Source organism: Carcharhinus amblyrhynchos, chromosome 20 (assembly GCF_965287045.1).
Source record: "Carcharhinus amblyrhynchos chromosome 20, sCarAmb.v2.hapA, whole genome shotgun sequence".
NCBI lineage: Eukaryota > Metazoa > Chordata > Chondrichthyes > Carcharhiniformes > Carcharhinidae > Carcharhinus > Carcharhinus amblyrhynchos.
Window position 1 is genome coordinate 40,944,406 of NC_137343.1, and position 20,725 is coordinate 40,965,130.

Here is a 20,725-nt window from a genome sequence, read left to right on the forward strand (position 1 = left end):
ACGGTTAGAGTAGTGTTGGCTTGGGCACTGGGAAGAACTGAGCCAAGCGCCTACATAAACTACTCTGTGTTAGAGGTGGGATAGAATCAACCGAGAATGAATCAGTTACATTTCAGCGCTCTTAAACATTGGATCCAGCAGGCCCCGCCCAGACCCGGAAGCAAATCAGAAGCCCCGCCTCTACTCTGCGCCCATTGGAGCAGGGCGCCTGAGGGCGGTGACTATCGCTGCTGTGAGTGGTCAGCTGCCTTGTCAATCAGTGAAATGGCTACATTTCCTGTGTAGCAGTGTGGATCCCAGTCACTGAAAGCAACATGGTCCGCTTCAAGTCCAGGTAATTGTGAACGTGGGTAATGTAGTCTGTAACTTGTGGGGTAGTGATCCTGATGGAATATAGAGAGTTAAGGAGCTTATTAATAATAAGCTGTGATCAGTCCCTGAAGCATGTTTTCAGTGTTAAAGCTGTAACCTCCCTCGAGAAGGCAGAATATCTAAAGTGTTCAAATGTTGCAGCTGCTAAGTTAAAGTCAAAGAAATTTCATTTGAACTGCCCAGAGAACGTTCATTAGAGATATTTTATTTAAATTACCAAGTGGAAATTGATTCAATAAATCCAAATTTCTGGAGTTTCAGACCTCTACATCTTGATTAGATAGTTTTAAATCTCAGCCCATGTTCCATTAAAGCACACGGACCCTCTGGATGGATGAAACAAATTGTGTTGAGCATAAGGACAGAAAATGCTCAATAGGTCAAAGATTTGCGGGTTAGGTGAATTGACCATGCTTAATTGCCCCTTAGTGTCAGGGGACATCAGTGGGGTAAATACATGTGGTTAGGGGGGTAGGGCCTGGGTGGGATTGTTGTTAGCCCAGGCTCATTGGGCTGAATGGCCTCAAAGAACAATACAGCACAGGAAACAGGCTGTTCGGCCCTCCAAGCCTGCACTGCTCGTTGGTCCAACTAGACCATTCATTCATATCCCTCCATTCCCAGTCTGTTCACGTGGCTATCCAGATAAGTCTTAAATGATTCCAGCAATCCTTCTGCACTGTAGGGATTCTATAATTCTAGGTCAAGCAGCATCTGGTGGGGGGGAGGTTAACATTCAGGTTTGGGACTGTTCATCAGAACTGGAATGTCAGGATGTTTTACCCTCTCTTCCTTTCTCTCAAATGTCCAAGCACCAACGATTTTGGACCTCAGTGATATTCTAGAATGTATTTGTCGCAGCTGGGGAAGATGATGGACCAGACCACAGGACGTAGGAGCAGAAGTAGGCCTTTTGGCCCAGTGAGTCTGTTCTGCCATTCAATGAGATCATGACTGATCTGATAATTCTCAACTCCACTTTCCCACCTTATCCCCGTATCCTTGATTCTATCTCAGCCTTGAAAAGACATAACGACCCAGCCTCCACAGCCCTCTGCAGTAAAAAAATCCATGGATTCGCTGCCCTCTGAAAGAAGAAATTCTTCCTGAGCACAGTCTTAAAAGGGTGGCCCATTACTCTGAGATTATGCCCTCTGGTCCTAGATTCTACTGCAAGGGAAACAACCTCTCAGCATCTACTCTGTCAAACTCCCTGAGAATCCTACATGTCTCAGTGTGGCCGCCTCTTGTTCTTCTAAACTCCAATGAGTACCGGCCCAACCTACTCAACCTCTCGTCAGATTAATCCCAGATATGGAGGGATTTTCTTGTGAACCTACCCTTCACTGCCTGCAATGCCTGTATATCTATTCACAATGGTGACGTCATTGAACTAGTAATCTAGAGACTTGAGTTCAAATCCCACCAGGGCTGCTGGTGGAATTTGAATTTGGTTAGTGTGATCTGAAATATAAAATTAGTCTCAGCGTTAGTGACCATTAAACTACCATTGGTTGTTTAAATCTGCTGTCCTTACCTGGTCTGGTTTATGTGTGACTCCCAAGTCCACAGCGATGTGGTTGACTCTTTACCCTCTGAAATGGCCGAGCAAGATGCTCAACTCGGGGGCAATTAGGGATGGGCAACAAACACCGGCCCAGCCAGCGATACCCACATCCCATGAAATAATAAAACAAAAACTCCATGAACATCTGATTAGGGAATATTAGGGGGGGGGCTTCTTCACACAGAGAGTGGTGGGAGTGTGGAATGAGCTGCCAGATGAAGTGGTGAATGCGGGCTCACTTTTAACATTCAAGAAAAACTCGGACAGGTACGTGGACGAGAGGGGTGTGTGGAGGGATATGGTCCAGGTCAGTGGGACTCGGCAGAAACATGGTTCAGCACAGACAAGAAGGGCCAAAAGGCCTGTTTCTGTGCTGTAATGTTCTGTGGTTCTATTATTTTGTTTCTGAACTCGAGAAGGACTAACAGTGGTAGGCAGAATTCGAAAAGTTGAAAAAGGTGTTGCTGTATTGCAGACTTACCCTGAACAGATCACAAGGCAACAGTCACCCCCTTGTGTCCCGAGGTGATCCTTTGCGATTATGCTACTTTTATGTACAAGTAACTACCTTCCTACTGGTGTCCGTTACCAAGGTGCCGACTTGTCTGGTTGGGAATGTGAAGGGATGAAGCTCACTTCGATCTTCCTTGTCTTCTTGCCAAAAATCCCAGTGCCGACAAACAGCAGTGAGATGAACCAGGGCGTTGGACAGGGTGCTGATATTATTTTTAAAAACATTTATTAATTGGCTGTGCCTGTCATTGGCAGATTTCCTTCTCCAAAGGACATTAATTTTAAGTTTATTTATTAGTGTCACAAGTAGGCTTGCATTAACACTGCAATGAAGTTACTGTGACAGTCCCCTAGTTGCCACACTCCGGTGCCTGTTCGGGTACACTGAGGGAGCATTTGGCATGGCCAATACACCTAACCAGCACGTCTTTTGGACTGTGGGAGGACACGGGGAGAACATGCAGACGCCACTCAGACAGTGACCCAAGCTGAGAATCGAACCTGCGTGCCTAGCGCTGTGAGGCAGCAGTGCTAACCACCGTGCCACCGGGGTACCCATAGTGGACCCAGGTGACAATCAACAATGGAAATCATTAAATTTTTAATTCCAGATTTTTATTGAACCATCTGCCATAGTGGAATTTGAACCCAGTGAATTATCCTGGGCTCTGAATTACTAATCCATAAGATATAGGAGCAGAATTTGGCCACTCAGCCCATCGAGTCTGCTCCGCCATTCAATCATGGCTGATATGATTCTCATCTCAATCCTCCTGCCTTCTCTCCTTATTGATCATGAACCTATCTATCTCTGTCTTAAAGACACCCAATGACCTGGTCTCCACAGCCCCCTGTGGCAATGAGGTCCACAGATTCACCAATCCCTGGCTGAAGAAATCCCTCCTCCATCTCAGTTTTAAAGGAACGTTCCTTCACTCTGAGATGGGCTCACAAGTTCTAGTCTCTCCCACTAGTGGAAACATCCTCCCCGTGTCCATTCTATCTAGACCTCTCAGTATTCTGTAAGTTCCAATTAAATCTCCCCTCGTCCTTCTAAACTCCATCGAGTCTTAGACTCCTCGACCGCTCCTCATATGACAAACCTTTCAGCCCTGGGATCATTCTTGTGAACCTCCTCTGGACTCCCTCCAGCACATCCTTCCCTTGGGTATGGAGCCCAAAACTGCTCACAGTACTCCAAATGGGGTGTGACCAGAGCCTTATACAGCCTCAGAAGTACATCCCTGCTCTTGTATTCTATCCCTCTTGACATGAAAGGGAACGTTGAACTTGCCTTCCAGTGACATTACTATGACGCCACCACCTCCACATTGGTTGGCTACTAAAAACAGCGGCTGTGTAAAATTGTGTGAAACAGTAATTATCTAAAATGTCTGAGCGAACTTGTGACGTTTCTGCACACGCAGGTACCTCCTATGCGAGATAGTGTTCGAGAACCCACAGTCCCGCCAGTGTATTGAGGAGAAGAACATCTATAAGACAGTTAGAGACGCAATCGTCCGAGCACACGGTGATTTTGGCTTTGGCTGTTGCTCCGTATCTCTGGCAGGTTTGTAATGGAAGCTCCACAAGAATTAAACTAAGAACTGAATGTATTAGTTTGGAACACTGTATTAAGCTGGTGTATTGCTGTAAAATTCACTGAAGAAGTTGTATCTCCTGTTCAGTTATTGTCATCTCTCCTAGACTAGACATTAGTGGGGCATTTTTTGTTTGTATCTTGTGTTTCGCCTGTGTTGCGATTTCCCCAGTTTGCACTGAGTTATCTGTTCTCATGATGTGGAGATGCTGGCGTTCGACTGAGGTAAACGCAGTAAGAAGTCTTACAACACCAGGTTAAAGTCCAACAGGCTTATTTGGTAGCAAAAGCCACTAGCTTTCGGAGTGCTGCCCCTTCGACAGGTGAGTGGGAATTCTATTCACAAACAGGGCATAGAAATACACAAACTCAATTTACAAAATAATGGTTGGAATGTGAGTCTTTACAGGTAATCAAGTCTTAAAGGTACAGACAATGTGAGTGGAGAGAGGGTTAAGCACGGGTTAAAGAGATGTGTATTGTCTCCAGACAGGACAGTTAGTGAGATTTTGCAAGACGTAGGCCAAGTGATAGCCAAGATCCGCACACATGAAGACAGCCTCAACCGGGATCTTGGGTTCGTGTCTCACTAATTGTCCTGGCTGGAGACAATACACATCTCTTTAACCTGTGCTTAACCCTCTCTCCCCTCACATTGTCTGTACCTTTAAGACTTGATTACCTGTAAAGACACGAATTCCAACCATTATTTTGTAAAATAGAAAAACTACATGAAGGTAAGGAAGGCAATCTTACCAAAAAAAGCCGAAGTGCCAAACGAACATGAAAATGAGGGAATTACGCGTTTTTTTTTACTTTGGGTGAGATTTCAGACACAATTCTATGGAATTTAGAAAAAGAATGAGGTTACATGTGAATCATGGAATCCTACAGTGCAGAAGGAGGCCATTCAGCCCATCAAGTCTGCACTGACAACAATCCCACCCAGGCCGTATCCCCATAACCGCATGCATTTACCCTAGCTCATCCCCCTAATACTAAGGGGCAATTTAGCATGGCCAATCCACCTACCCTGCACACCTTTGGACTGTGGGAGGAAACTGAAGCACCCAGAGGAAACCCACACAGACACAGGGAAGAACGTGCAAACTCCACACAGACAGTGACTCAAGCCAGGAATCAAACTCAGGCCCCTGGCGCTGTGAGACAATGGCGCTAACCACTGCATCGCCCCAAAGTGGAGATGCCAAAGATTGAACCTGGGGCCTCATGCATGCAAAGCATGTGCTCTACCACTGGGCTGCAACTGCTGAGTGGGCACTGCTGGGCCCTGTCCCGACCACTCGTGGGGCTTCCATGGCCTCTGGTCCCACTGGTGACTTCATCACATCAGGTCCCCATTAGTGGGGAACTTGCATGATCCTTGCTGATGAAGACCCCCACCAGTGAGGGAGTAAGTACAAGTGGGTCCAGGCCTCACTAATCACATTTAAATTGACAAATGAATATTCAAATCAGCCTTGTGCCTGATTTGACCGGCAGAATGGCAAGATCGCGAGAGGCAAGAAACCAGGTGCTAGCCTAATTTTTTTTTAAATTTTTTTTTTTGCACCCAATCTTACCGCCTCATTTATCAACCAGTGTGACAACTCAGAAAGATCACTTCCGTAGTACCACATCAGTACTCCTCACCATTCTGTGTCTATTAATGGTTGCGTGCATGTGCCGTTTAGGATTTTCCTCCCTCTGATTGATTAATTCCTGAATCCTAGGGTAAGGATGAATCTACTGGCTTTCGATGCAAGTTTTTTTTTTCCCTTCCACCACTTTCATTTCTTACACAAATTACGGAGAGCCTTCAGGAATGCACCTCTCTGGGGTCTGTAACCCAAGTGTTGCCTAAAGACTGGAGGAGAACCTCGAATATTAAATCTCCTGCTTCAAGGGGGAGAACTGACTGCTGGTGATTTAACCTTTTTAATGTGGAGAAACTGTTTCCACAGGAGGAGGGTCAGTAAGACCATAGGAGCAGAATTAGGCCATTCAGCCCATCAAGTCTGCTGTGCCATCCAATCATGGCTGATAACTTTCTCATCCCCACACTCCTACCTTTTCCCCATAAGCCCTGATGCCCTTATTAATCAAGAACCTATCTATCTCTGTCTCAAAGACACTCAGTGACAGGCCTCCGCAGCTTCCTGCGGCAAAGAGTTCCTCAGATTCACCACTCTCTGGCTGAAGAAATCCCTCCTCATCTCTGTTTTAAAGGATCATCCCTTTAGCCTGAGGTTGTTCCCTCTGGTTCTAGTAGTAACCAGAGGTAGTGAACTTAAGATTTACCACTGCACTCCAGAGGTAAACTTCTTAACATAAAAAATTGCTGCTTTCTGGAATACACTGTCTGAAAGAATGGCAAAAACGGATTCAGTTGTAATGTGTGTGTGTGTGTGTGTGTATATACTCGATGCAACTAAGAAAATGCTCTAGAATTTAACATTCAAATTAGATTATATAAATGGTCTTGTCTCTTTTATTTTTAACATGTACAAAAGGTAACTAGTTTTGGCCCAGCTAGTTTTCATTTCTCTTGAGATGAGAGTAAAGATTAACAGTGCACAGATTCTGTTTGGAACCTTCTTTTAGTCAGCCTGCTTTGAATCCCAAAACAACCACTGTTAAAATACACCAGATGATACCGACTGTGTTTTCTGTCTCCCTCTCTCAGTCAAGTACCTAAATGCCTACACAGGGATCATCTTCATAAGATGTCGAAAAGATTTCTATCGACTGCTGTGGTCATCCCTGCCGTTTATCACCTTCTTGGAAAACAAGAACCAAAAATTCCCATGCTTTATTAACACATTGTATGTTGGAGGTAAGAATGCTGGCTTTTTTTTTAACCAGAATTTGCCATTGAACTATTGCACTTGTTCCATTATTGCCTTGTCCACTGGGTATATCTACTGCTGCTTCTTCACCTTTTTTGTCTTAAATCCCTAATATTTGTAAAGATCTGTTCTTTTTAAGTGAGCACTGTTAATCATAATGAGTTTTGGTCCTGTTAAGGTACTATCCGAACCTGTCAGAAGTTCCTCATCCAGTATAACCGCAAGCAGTTGCTGCTTCTCCTAAAAGATTGTAAAACTAAAGGTGAGGAAATTTTACTTTGAGTTAGTGTTTTCAGAGGCTGCCCGTTCCTGCTGCCTGTCACCTTCACAACAACTTCAAAATCAGCTTAAATGCAGATGCTGGAATCAGAAACCAAAAGAGAAATTGCTAGAACATCTCAGCAGGTCTGGCAGCATCTGCAAGGAGAGAAAAGATGGCCCTTTGTCAAAGCTAAAAAGCACCGAAAATGGGAAGTATTTATACTGTAGGGTAAGGGAATGAAAGATGAGTCACAGCCACAGGAACAAGAGGAAAGGGGGCTATTGTTTTTGTGGCTATGACTTATGTTTCATTCCCTCACCCTACAATATAAATATCTCCAACTTTCTATGCCTTTTAACTTTGACTAAGGGTCATGTGGACTCAAAATGTCAGCTCTTTTCTGTCCTTGCAGATGCTGCCAGACCTGCTTAGATTTGCCAGTATGTTGTCTTTAGGTTCAAAACCAGCTTGGTTGTTTTAAATGCTGTGATGTGTCTGGGTTCTGTTTACAGGGTACCTTCTGGTGCAAATTATTATCACATCTACCCAGAGCTAAAGGAAGCTAAATAATTATAGGCAGCATGATTGCACAATGGCTAGCACTGCTGCCTCGCCACACCAGGGATCCAGGTTCAATTCTGGCCTTGGGTAACTGTGTGAAGTTTGCACATTCTCCCTGTGTCTGTGTGGGTTTCCTCCAGGTGCTTCCCCTCACAGTATGTAAGTTAGGTGGATTGGCTGTGCTAAATTGGCCCTTAGTGCCCCAACATGTGTAGTGTTGGAGGATTAGCAGGCTCAATAAGTGGTTATGGTGACAGAACAGCATATGTCCCCCTCTCCCTGCCCTACAATCTCTGCTGACCTCCCAATAACTTGGCTGTTTGAGAGAAGCAATGTTAAGGAAATAAATCAACCAGAGTTCTGTAAGAATTGAGTATGATTGTATCTTGGCTATGATAAAACAGCTACTGATATGCTTTCTGTGCTTAGTTAGCAGTTGGGCTTGCTATAAGAGAAACTGTCCAATAAATGCAGCATCTGCTCCAGAGGTGAAGAAAAACAAAGGAGAAAGAGCTCCTAAAGTGGATGACTGAAATAAAAGTAACTTTTGTATCTTTCCACTTATCCAAACAGGTGTTGATAGTCCTTAACCTTTTTGTTCCTTCCTTTTCAGGGGAAAGGGAATCTGTTCAAAGATCTATCTTGAGTTGTTCAGTAAAGCAACTGGAGGAATCAAATGATTAAATATCTTTTGAAAACAAAATCACTGGGTAACTGAAGAGCTACTTCCACCCTTGTACAATTTCAAGGTGTTTGGCTGTGATACAAACAGTGTGTAAGATGTGTAATTTACAACTGATTTATAGAGCTCACATCTATGAACAGGCACAAAAGGCAACACCTCCAACGGCACAACTCCAAGGCTGTCTTGTTGCTACAATATGAACATTCCAAGAATCCTTGCCAATAAGGAACATCAATAAGAGTGCAGCACACCATTACTGGATGCTAATCCCACCCAGGAATGTGGAATCACTGGTCTGCAACCATTTGTTTTAAATGTTTTGCTAGCCTTTGACTTCTACAAAGATGTTGACACCTAAGCACTATTATCTTCAGAAGATCAGCTAACAGTGGCCATGATAGGCAAGTGTTTTTTTTAAAACATGTAAATGCTACTGGTTTGTGAGAAAGTGATAATCTGTAGCATACTGCAGTTTCATGTTTGCAAATCTTGCCTTATGTACAAACTATTGGATTTAAACAGCTATGAAATTAGATGTTTTAATTTGAATTAGACTATTACATTTGTAAATTTTAATGAGCAACCAAGATTAAAAATACTGCAAGGATTGATTACATGAGTCTTCACACTTTTGCTTTTTCTTGGCTATTTATTTCTTTCCAGCACAGCAAGTTTAAAAACTATTTCATGGGATTATGGGTGTTGCTGGCAAGTCATTGCCCATTAATGTTAGAGTGCAGTGATACAACCAGCATCTCATTCTGTTACAGCTTGGTAAGCCATTTTAGTGGGTAAATGGTCAACTTCTAAAGTCCCAGAAGCCAGACTGGGTGAAGATGGTAGATTTTTTCCCCCTCAAAAGGGCATTAGTGAATTCATTGGTTTCAACAAATCAATTTCATGTTTACCATTAAGCCAAGCTTTTAATTCAAGTTTTCATTAACAGAATTTATATTCCACCACCTGCTGAGGTGGAAATTAAACCAACAGCCCTTGAGAATTAGCCTGGATTACCACAACTTCCCTATCCATCCTCTACAAAATATCTTGAATTTAGTTAGGACTTTATAGCTTTACTAATTTAGCTACTGCCTACAGATATTGAATTATCAGTGTAAAATTAAACAAACTACAGAATGATCAAACATTTAATTTTCAGCAGGCAACAAAACTAATGGCATCTAGTGTTAATTCTCACTATGTACCAGCCTGTTAGAAATTAAATGTGCATAAGAACTTCCATGTGAGAATATGCTTAATGTCAACATATAAATTCCTTTAAACCCAGGTCTCAATTTGATTTACAACAAAGAGCATTATAACTACTGCATGTTGTGTTTAGGGGCCAGAGAAATACCAGTGCTTAACATGTCTTTCAATAAGATTTACTAATGGCTGCAGAGGGTGTGGAGAGTCTGCAGAAGGATCTAGATAGGCTGGGTGAATGGGCCAGGAAATGGCAAATGGAATTTAATGTTGGCAAGTGTGAGGTGGTCCACTTTGGTAGGAAGAATGGTAGGAAGGACTATTACTTACGTGGCGAAAAACTGCAGCAGGCGACGGTGCAGAGGGACCTCGGGGTCCTTGTGCATGAGTCGCAAAAACCCAGCCTGCAGGTGCAGCAGGTGGTCAGGAAGGCGAATGGGATGCTGGCCTTCATAGCGAGGGGGATTGAATATAAAAGTAGGGAGGTCTTGCTGCAGCTGTATAGGGCATTGGTGAGGCCGCAGCTGGAGTACTGTGTGCAGTTTTGGGCGCCGCACCTGCGCAAGGATATTTTGGCCTTGGAGGGAGTGCAGAGGAGGTTTACTAGGCTGATACCGGAGTTGAGGGGGTTGAGCTATGAGGAGAGGCTGAATAAACTAGGCTTGTACTCGTTAGAGTTTAGAAGAATGAGGGGAGATCTCATTGAGACGTATAAGATGATGAATGGGATGGATAGGATAGAGGTGGAAAGACTCTTCCCGCTCAAAAAAGACAGTAGGACTAGGGGGCACAGCCTCAAGATAAAGGGGGGGCAGTTCAGAACGGAGTTGAGGAGGAACTTCTTCACTCAAAGGGTGGTGAATCTCTGGAATTCTCTGCCCGTTGAAGTGGTGGAGGCTGCCTCGCTAAATATTTTTAAGAAGCGGGTTGATGGGTTTTTGATAAGAGAGGGGATTAAGGGTTATGGGGAGAGGGCGGGAAAGTGGAACTGAGCCACGACAGATCAGCCATGATCTTATTGAATGGCGGGGCAGGCTCGAAGGGCCAGATGGCCTACTCCTGCTCCTATTTCTTATGTTCTTATGTTCTTATGTATCTAGATACAGTTCACTGGACAAACTTATCTTCTGGGCTAGTAGCTGGGCATACCCTGTAAAGTATTTCATTTCAGCAGAGTGTGGGTGCCAGGGCCCAGGGGAAAAGACAGAAGTGTTTTTTCCCTCATGCAAATTAAAATTTCACTAGGGCAAGGAGGTTTCCCTGGCCCAATGTGTCTGGATGAATTAAACAGTTCATTTAAATGTTCCCTCAAAAACTAAAAGCACTAACTCTGGGGGAAAAAACCTGTCATTCCAAGTGGTTTCTCTGAGGGCTGTGGTTTGTCATGTAGTCGTTGACCAAAACCTTCCTTTTATGGTTCAAGCCAGAAAATCAACAACACACTGCACAAGATTTTTTTATTGCATCTATTTCTCTGCTGTTGCATTAAAGAAAAGTGATGAGTAGAAGTAACAAAGCCAGACTCAACACTTCATTAGATTCTTTACATTCACTTTCTAAAAAGATACTTCAAATTATAAATCTTCAAAAAAAGGGAAACTCCAGCCATTGTGAATTCATATTTTGACACTATAACACCTGACAATATGGTTGGGGTGCAAATGAGTGTGATATAATTACAGGCCAATTCAATATGTCCAATATTAATGAAACCATGTGGTGTGGGAAGAATACCTTGCAAAACTTTAGTCATATTGAAGACAAAACACCATTTGACTAACTTGGTGATTTAGCTAAGAAGAAAATCATGTGCCAATTATTTACAAGATAGCTGCCTCCATGGTAGAGGGTACGAAAAATATTCCTGGTGAACTTCTACATATAGCAGAAGTTAAGCTTAGGTTTTACTGGAATTTCCCTCATTTGAAAAGAACCTCAAGTCACAAGCTGTATGAATTGGTTAAGATGTTCAACCACAAAGCTGTAATAAATTTGTATACATCATAAACAGGAGGCAAACTTTCATTTACAAACCACTCAAAACAATTGCCTTCACTGTAATGTGTTATGGGTTTGAAATGCAACCAAAAATTCTTAAAACTATAGCAGCAAAAAGAAAAACAAAGTCATTTTTGCACAGACAGCAGTGAACGCAAATACAGGCAGTGGTTGCCTATGGTGCCAAAATAAGAGACAATGACTGCCGAAGTTACTTTGTGTGAACTACTGAAGTACTGAAGAGAAGCTTCTGCTTTTTTTTCTTCTTTTTCCCATTCCTCTCTTCTGCAAGAAAAAAAAGGACCCAGAATTAGAGAAACAATACACACCCTACTTTTAAACCTGTTTGGTCTACTTACTTAATACACTAGGAACATTATTCACCAGCATACTTATACTGACTACATAGAAATGAGACACAAAAGCCAAAGACTGATATGTACATCAAAAGTGGATTTTAAAATAAAAATCTGTACTATTTACAGCTCCTCAGCACATTAAGAATTCTGTAGGAATAAGTTTAACTACATGCTAGCAAACTAAAAAAATGAACTGTGTCACAGATGGGTTAGATTATACTGTCAATATCTGACAATTGGGAATTACCTTTTCATCTGCATTAAGATATCTAAACATAAAATGCTGTCAAACACCCCAAATTGTGCAGTGAAACTTAGTGGGGAGAACAACTTCCATTTTAGCTCTTGAACATTAAGATAAAATCTGTGTTGTCCACTACTGAAATACATGGAGACTCAAATAAGTCCCAATTACAATGGAACCATAACTGGACATTCTACAACCCGAAGTAAGAAAGTGATCAACTTCCTACTTGTTAAAACAATAAGTATTGGAGAAAACAAGGAGACAGTACAATTCTGCAAGGTATTAATTGTAAATTTATTGCATTTTATTGTGGTGGAAATTAACTGAGGATCACTTGGATAGGCAGAAAATGTGATGGTTGGAGTTAGGTATATTTTGTTACACTTGAAAATATACAAGTGTGTAAAAAGGGCTCCCAAGTTCATCATTCAACTGGCTTTCTGGAATAGAACGTAATGGAGACATGTAAACAGTTGAAGTACCAAGAAACCCCAAAAATGAAAGTACAAGATAATGCAGGTACAGGTTCCAGATAACTTAGTAATTACTTCCAGTTGGTAAGTGACAATTATTTGGCAATACATCAGAAATTGATTAGTAGATTGCCAATAACAAAGTTTACTGTATCAACATTTATTCATGTCCTTAAATCAGGCACCATCCACCTCTACTCCGCTCTACCTGAAAGACAGTGAACCACCCTAACTCTTACCTGCACAGAGCTCAGGAACTGGGACTTTATCAAGCTTGAGGAATGCTGCCTCCATAGCCTGACTAAAGGAATTTTGAAAGCTGGGTACAGGTACACGGTCCGAGATATCACTCTCTCCATCGCTATCTGCTGTAGGTGGGGGCATCAAACTGGTTTCTGTTATCAAAACAATTTTTCAGTCAGTATTCCAACCTTCACACTGATGAAACATCACCACAATTAATGGAAGTCCTATTCAATGCTTCTACATTTAAAGAAATAAAAATCACCTTTTCTTGGAGTTACTTTGGGCCGGACTTCTGCTTTAGCCTTTCCATCTTTCAGCATCTGTAAGAAAGAATATACTAACTACTCAGCATAGAAAGAATGGTGTTGGAGGACTAAAGAAATATACACAAAAAAGGAGAGATCAGAAGGTAGGAGAGAAAAAGGTGGATCAAGGTGGTGTTTAAAGGAGGTTCTTAAAGGTGGTAGACAGGCAGAAGGAAATGCACACAAGCCAAAGAACATAGATACTGGGGGGAGTTATCAGGTTTGAGGAAGGGTCATACTTGGAGATTTAAATACAAAAAATTCAAAAGCATCAGGTGAGGTGATCTGTAGTTTATGCAGGAAACGGGGAAGGGACAACCAACCAGGACAATGGGATCTGGGCAATGACAATTACATGGAAGACAGGGTCAACAAAAGAAGGTTGAAATGGTAGCTGAATGGATAGTAGCTGGTGAAGCAGGTCCTCAGATACAACATATGGGAACAGAAACAAGAATTTAATAAGGCGAAATTACAAACTTGAAATGGAGTTGGAGTGGAATTTATCCATACATCCTAAGTATAAGGATACAAGGGCTGAGGAACAGCTTTGTGGAGCACTGATGTTAGGGATAGAGGAGTAGTATTGCCTATTCTCATTGCTTGTGGGTTAGGAAGTGGGTGATTTTTGGGAGGTGGGGTTGATGGCAGCTTTAAGACAGGGAGACAGTACGAGGAAACAAGTTACAAGGTCAGCTTGGGAGTAAGTGGATGGTTCTTATAGGCAACAGCAGCTTGTGGATGGCAAAGTCAGAAGTGAAAGCCAGAAGGGGGAGGGGGAAGAGTTTAAGATCCTTTTTCAACTTACTAACCAAGAGATCCAGGCATTTCAAAACCAGCAGGGACAAGGGAAAGGTTTGATTTAATGCAAGTTTGGTTATTTATAGGCTTGTTTAATAAAATAGGTTTAATTTAGGAACAAAACAGCTCAGGTGTGCCCAATATGGGTCAGAGGCAAAGCACAGGTTTCATTAAGCACTCCAGCACATACCCAATTATGACTGATATATGAGTAAGATGAATTGCTAAATCATTCCACTTAATATTTCTACATTATAAAATCAACCCCCCTCCTAACTGTCCAGGTCTGAACAGATGCCACCAAAAATGAATCTTTGAGTACAGATGTGCAAATTAAGTGGCTTGCTCATGCCAAAGTGCTCCTTTATAGTGTCCAAAGATGTATAGGTTAAGTGGATTAGCCATTGTAAATATGAGTGGGGTTATGGGGATTTTGTGGGGGGGGGGGGGGGGGGGAAGAGAGAGAGAGAGAGAGAGAGGCAAGGGGAAGGGCGCTGAGTGTCAGTGCAGACTTAATGGGTCAAATGGCCTCCTTCTGCACCAATTCTCACTGAATAATTTCCAGCACAAACCCCTGCTTTTTATAAGCAATATTTTGCTAATTTGTCAATTCCATTTGTGCTGTAGACCCATTTTAACTGGAACAGAGCTTTCTCCCAGAACATTCAATTTCAATAAAAAGTGATTTACAACTTCCAGTTCCACAAAAATAAATACAATATAAAATTAAGGGACTAAGTGGTCAACAGTTGGACTGTTTTCATTCTCATCTCAAATTTGAATCTGAAGCTAGGCAATACAAATAGGTTAAAAAGTAACCTAAAAACTGGTTATAAAGTAATGCTGGCAAAGAGCATCATTTTGTGCAAGTCTCCATAATTATACTAACCACTTCTCTCAAAATAAAAAGCTACTGTCAAATTGCCAGGTAGTTAGATGGCATTACAATCCTTGGAGTTCATCACCACTTGAAACAAAACACTACCAAATTCGATCATTCTCCTCCAATCAGGGAATTCCAACACAGTCATTAGAAATGCACCTTTATGCTGTACAGCATTACATTTAAACTTGAATTGAAATTACCTGAGCAAATGAGGGAAAGTGTGCGTCATCTTCCAAGCTGCCAACACATGGGGAAGGACTCCCTGGACTAAAAGCAAGGGTGGATTGGTTCGACGTTGATTCTACAGGAACATAAATGATTCAGAAATGTTTACTTCACTCAGTTCTATCATTTTCAGCTAGGTGAAAACATTACAAAAAATTAATTACAGCCAGGACACTTCACTAGTATCTATTCCCAGTGCCTGCACAATTCACTCTAGGACAGATTAGAAGGCGTTCAAGGATTTGTGCTGAGTGCCATATCTCCATTCTTGGCTTATTTTACATTTCATCCACAACTAGTAAGATTCACAGCAGCTGGTTATTTATCAGCCCAACCAAATCCCAATCCTAGGGACAGAAAGCAATGAATGTCCATTGTTCCCTGACTGATCTCAGTTCACACACTGAAGACATGGAAATTCAAACACCTACTGTGAAGCAAACATTGTGCAAGGATTAAACTATGCAACTCTTGTGAATTTGCAATTCAATTAAGGCTTTTCAAGCAACACCTTATCTTTCCTCAAGTCCCCACATGCCCTCTTAATTAAAGAGATTAGTTGATAAAGTAAGTGTCACAAGTAGGCTTATATTAATATTACAATGCAGTTAGTGTGAAAATCCCCCAGTCGCCAAACTCCAGCATCTGTTTGGTACGCCAAGGGAGAATTTAGCACGGCCAATCCACCTAACCAGCACATCTTTCGGATTGTGGGAGGAAACCCATGCAGATTCTGCATAGAGTGACCCAAGCCAGGAAATCGAGCCTGGATTCCTGGCACTGAGGCACTAGTATTTTGGATCAACAAAATGCTGCAAAAATCACATTGAGGGTAGAAGCTCTTTGCTCAGCAACCTCACCCAGCCAGAGACATAAATGGTAGCGCAGTCAAGAAAATATTTCAGTGAAGTATATAAAATAATGAGGGGCACAAATCAGCTACAGCGTCTTTACTTTTTCCTCAAAAGGTAGCAGAGTCTAAAACTAGAGAACATAGGTTTAAGGTGAGGGAAGAAATACAAGAGGGTCCAGAGGGGCAATTTTTTCCAGAGGATGGAGAGTGTCTGGAACAAGCTGCCAGAGGTAGTAGAAGCAGGTACAATTTTGTATTTTGAAAAGCATTTACAGTTACATTGGTATAATGCGTATCGAGGGACATGGGCCAAATGAGGGCAATTGGGACTAGCTTAGGGGTTTAAAAAAAGGGTAGCATGGACAAGTTGGGCTGAAGGACTTCTTTCCATGCTGTAAACCTCTGTGCCTCAATGATTATGACTAAGTACGACACTGGATGTGAAATCCTCCTTCATTTCAATGTGGGAAAAATACCCAATTACACAATTTGTTGGCTAATGTGCAGGGAAAGTACTGGAGTTGCATAAACTTAGTCAAAAACTGTTTAAAAAGGCCAGACAAGCCTTGTCTACTGGGCAATTGAGTGCAATGGGGTGACACCACTGAAATGTTAGCTAGCATATCTAAAAGGACTACCACTGGCATCTGTAGCAGAACTTTAAGATGAATAGTCAGTTTTCAAAATATGATACTGAAATATTAAAAGTCCAAGTATCAAAAGCAATGAGGAATCTATTGCTCAGAAAACTCAGCTAGAAGCAAACCTCAGGTTTTAAAAGGAATGTTGAGAAATGTTGCAACTAGTTTAAACATGACTTTAGGCAGATGGCTCTAAGTCAGTGATGTTAATAATAGCAATCAGGTAAAACAACATTTGCTAACCCCAAATGTCAGGGTTAATAAGAAAGGTGACACTGGGTTAGTGCTCCAACACACCATTGTAGCAGAGTGTCAATGGAAATCTACAGGAGTTCTGGATCTCAAGAGGAGACTATTCTAAGCAGTACCAGGAACAGCTTAAAGTCAGGCTGCAACAGCTAGGTACAAAAACGTTCAAAGGCAGTCAGTGCTGCAAATCAGCTTCTCCACCATCCAGTTTTAGAGGACGAACAGCCAAGCTAAATACAAAATACATCAGAACAGGAAACAATTACAAATGCAGCAAATCCTAAGCAGCACAAAAGGGAAGGTTTATGATCGAAGATGGCAGGATGATGGTGCAAGGCATAATGATGCAAGGCAAAAGGAGATAGCGCCAAGAAAAGTAAAAAAAAAATGGGTCTAGAGGAAGTATAAATGAGTGAAACAGAATCAAGACCAACCATCTAAAAAAAATAGGGGCAGCAGTTATCATTTGGAATTGTTAAATTCAAAGTCAGGTCCAGAAGGCTGCAATGTGCCTAACTGAAAGATATGGAACTGTTCGATTCTGAATTGAACTTTATTGGAATGGTGTAGGAGGCCAAGCACAGAGCATAGTGGGAGTGTGGCAGGGAATTAAAATAACAGGCAACCAGAACTTCACAGTAAGACCTGTGGGCTGAGCAAAGATGTGCCACAAAAGAAATCACCAAATTCTGTTTATCTGGGAGAGCACAGTGAGCAGCAAATATAAATACACTAAATTAAAAGTAGTACACATAAATGGACATTACATGTGGAAGGAGTTTTGGGAGTCCTGGATGGTGGGAAGGAAAGGAAAGGAGGGGGTAAAAACACTGCTTTTCAGATTAGTGAATTTGCTGCTGCCAATGCAGTTCCCTCTACATTGGGGAAACTAAATGCAGATTGGATGATCACTTTGCTGAATATCTGTTCAGTCTGCAAGTGTGACCCTGAGCTTCTAGTCATTTCAACTTTCCATCGCACTCCCAACCCTCACCTCAATCTTCAGCTTCTAGCATGGAGAATGGGACAGTGGTTTGAGCTTGTCCCATGAGAAACAGATGGTTCCACTGAAACCAAACAAACTGAAACAGCAACTCATCTTTTGATTGGGTAATGTGGAGGCATCCCTTTCAGTATAGGGTTTAAACAACGTGGGAGGGAAGCAGTGTAGTGATATTGTCACTTGACTAGTAATCCAGCGACTCAGTAATTCTCTGCGACCTTGGTTTGAATCCCATTATGGTAGATGATAAAACTTAAATTTAATTTAAATATCTGTTATCATTAGATTTTTAATTCCAATGAAACCATTGTTGATTGTCATTAAAACCCATCTGGTTCACTAATGTACTTCAGGGAAGTAAATCTGCCATCCTTACATGGTGTGGCCTACGTGACTCCAGAACCACAGCAATGTGGCTGACTTAAATACACATTGCAATGGACTCAATTCAAGGGCAATTAGAGTGGGCAATAAATGCTGGCCCAGCCAGTGATGCCCCTAAACAAAAAAAAAATTCTGATCATCTAGATTATGGAGGAGAATGGACAGGGGGCGTAGGGAGCAGCTGTTGGTTATCCTTGGCTGACGGGTCAATCACAAGGGGGATATAGTTTTAGGGTGAGAGGAGGTAGATTCATAGGGAATTTGAGAAAGCTTTTACACACAGGATGGTGGGAAACCAACCCTTAAATATTTAGATGAACACCTGAAATACCATAGCATTCAAGGATATAGGACAGGTACTAAAATACAGGATTAGTGCACCTTTAATGGTAATTGTCAGTGCAGACTCAATGGGCTGAAGGGCTTTTTCTGTGCTATAACTGACTAACCACTTCCCAAATCTTCTGGACACCAGATATTAGTTATGATTCTGCTATTCATGCTTTCACTTCCTCTGAACCCATCTCTTGTTTCTTCACTGGATTATCAACCACTTTTGCTTTGCATCACCTCCTTTATCATTTCATCATTCTGGCCTTTCTATCTGCCTTATTGCTTTTTCTCCTCGCTTTCACTTACTTATTACATCAATTTTTCCTAGTTCTGATAAAACATTAATCCTATGTCAGTTCCCTCTCCCCACCCCCACCAAAGCAACAGTTGTTGCCAGACTGGCTATTTCCTGTCTTTTTGATGATTTCAGATCTCCAGTACTTGTAGTATTTTACTTTTCTGTTACAGGCCTTCTTTTCAGCTTTCTCCCCCCTGCGTGTCTTTGCTTAAAGGCTGTTGATGTTTCATGTCAAAAAATTAAATGCAAGTCTCTCCACAGATGCTATCTGGCCTGAATATTTCCAGCTCATCCAAATAACCACAAAGTCAAACATGTACAATATGAACCATGAAAACCCACTTGCAAATTGTATTAAAAAATGTTGCTGAGGAAAGTTTATGCAGAGCAGTATTAAAGCACAACCCAAGCTTCTATAGCAGTACTAAGATTGTGCCATATTGTTATTAGTACCAACAAGAACTTGAACAATGATCACCTTGTCTGTCTATTCAGGCAAGTCTCAACACAAAGTAGGGTAGGGGATGGATTAGTTGTGCATCTTGGCCAACACTGCTCACTCAATTACCAAAATACTTCAAGTGGTCATTCTACTTGACGAGAAATCTGGTTACAAACAAAACTGGTACCATGTCTTCCTGCATGACACTGGACATTATGTAAAACAGTTTAAGGAATTCACTAAGGCACTATACAAATTTTCGAAAACAATATTTTCTCCTGAGTATGCAAGTATAAAGCTTCTACCTGCCAAAGAATTGGGGCTGCTGCTAAGGGTAGTGTTGACCGCAAGACAACTTGAAGGAAGAGGGTCAGCATCAGGACTGTGTGGGGAAACAATAAGTGGTGCAGTCTCTGGAGAAGAGCCACATGCTGGGAACTGCTGGAAGTTTTCCAGGGCAATGTGAACTTCTGGATCTAAATTAGAATAATGAAACTGCATTAAAGAGCCACTCCACACAATCCAATTGGAACTGAAGCAAAGAGAAGGTTACTCAGGTAAAACCAGAGCCTCACATTTGCCTTGCTTTTTGTTTTCTTCCATTTCAATCCTACGCTCTCTTCGACGTTCATCTCGAGCCTTTTTCAAGCGAAGACATCTCCTTCTGTTCAGATCATCTGTAGGGGAAAATATGATCTCAAACTTCAAAGCACCAAACACAGGTCTTACACAGTACAAGTTTATGATTCAAGTAGCAGGAACAAACCTGAAAACACATCCAAAGTTTCCTTAGAGATGACAGGTGGCTTCAGAGCCAACTCACAAATACCAAACTCGCAGGTAAGAGGTAGATGGCACAAATAGCGGTGTCTGTGTCGTACATCCTGCGGGCAAAGATACAATGTCATTGAATGACATTCAATACAGCAGTCTTCCATACAATACTTAGATTTACATATAGCAAACACCCAATAGGAGGCCCCCTTGTACTGATTAGACAGGCAAATGCACCACAAGCAAGGAAGCTGAATCCCTGATCAGTCAATTCTATAGCAGCAAGTTATTTCGAGACTTCTGGAATAAAGAACTAAGATAAAAGAGCTGCAAGGGTACATATTAGAGCAAGGCATTTTGTTTCTAACCCAGTGGCGTGATGGAAGATTCTAAGCCATGCAATACCATTTGGAGCTTGAAAACAACTAATCTTTACGACCTGAGCTACAGAGTGCTCTGATTCCGATTGTTTTCTATTAATTTCTAACAGATGGAGAGAACACAGCCATTTCATTACTACTGCCTCCACTTGGGCCTGGATGAGGGGCCAGTCCTCAAATCTGAGGCTTCATTAATCTGGATGGTTCAGTGCC

At 41.9% G+C, this 20,725-nt stretch overlaps 2 protein-coding genes across 5 annotated transcripts in view; one reads left to right on the top strand and one right to left on the bottom strand.

Moving 5' to 3' along the window:
• Window positions 1-264: 264 nt before the first annotated feature.
• pop5 (POP5 homolog, ribonuclease P/MRP subunit) lies at window positions 265-9,804 on the top strand. The gene is made up of 5 exons (XM_080208708.1): window positions 265-334; window positions 3,880-4,022; window positions 6,739-6,888; window positions 7,080-7,163; window positions 8,338-9,804. The coding sequence occupies exons 1-5, from the start codon at window positions 315-317 to the stop codon at window positions 8,406-8,408; spliced, it is 468 nt and encodes a 155-aa protein (XP_080064834.1). The 5' UTR covers window positions 265-314; the 3' UTR covers window positions 8,409-9,804.
• Window positions 9,805-11,058: 1,254 nt separating this feature from the next.
• rnf10 (ring finger protein 10) overlaps window positions 11,059-20,725 on the bottom strand; it is a 32,348-nt gene continuing 22,681 nt past the window's right edge. For 2 of the 4 annotated variants that reach the window (XM_080208453.1, XM_080208451.1), the window contains exons 11-17: window positions 20,125-20,242; window positions 19,934-20,035; window positions 19,664-19,834; window positions 15,131-15,231; window positions 13,201-13,258; window positions 12,932-13,087; window positions 11,059-11,898 (exon numbers count right to left, since the gene is read on the bottom strand). In XM_080208453.1, coding sequence (XP_080064579.1) covers window positions 11,825-11,898; window positions 12,932-13,087; window positions 13,201-13,258; window positions 15,131-15,231; window positions 19,664-19,834; window positions 19,934-20,035; window positions 20,125-20,242 — 780 coding nt within the window. In that variant the 3' untranslated portion in view covers window positions 11,059-11,824. Of the gene's footprint in view, window positions 11,899-12,931; window positions 13,091-13,200; window positions 13,259-15,130; window positions 15,232-19,663; window positions 19,835-19,933; window positions 20,036-20,124; window positions 20,243-20,725 lie in introns of all 4 variants that reach the window. The other 2 variants (XM_080208452.1, XM_080208450.1) reach the window with 1 other exon arrangement.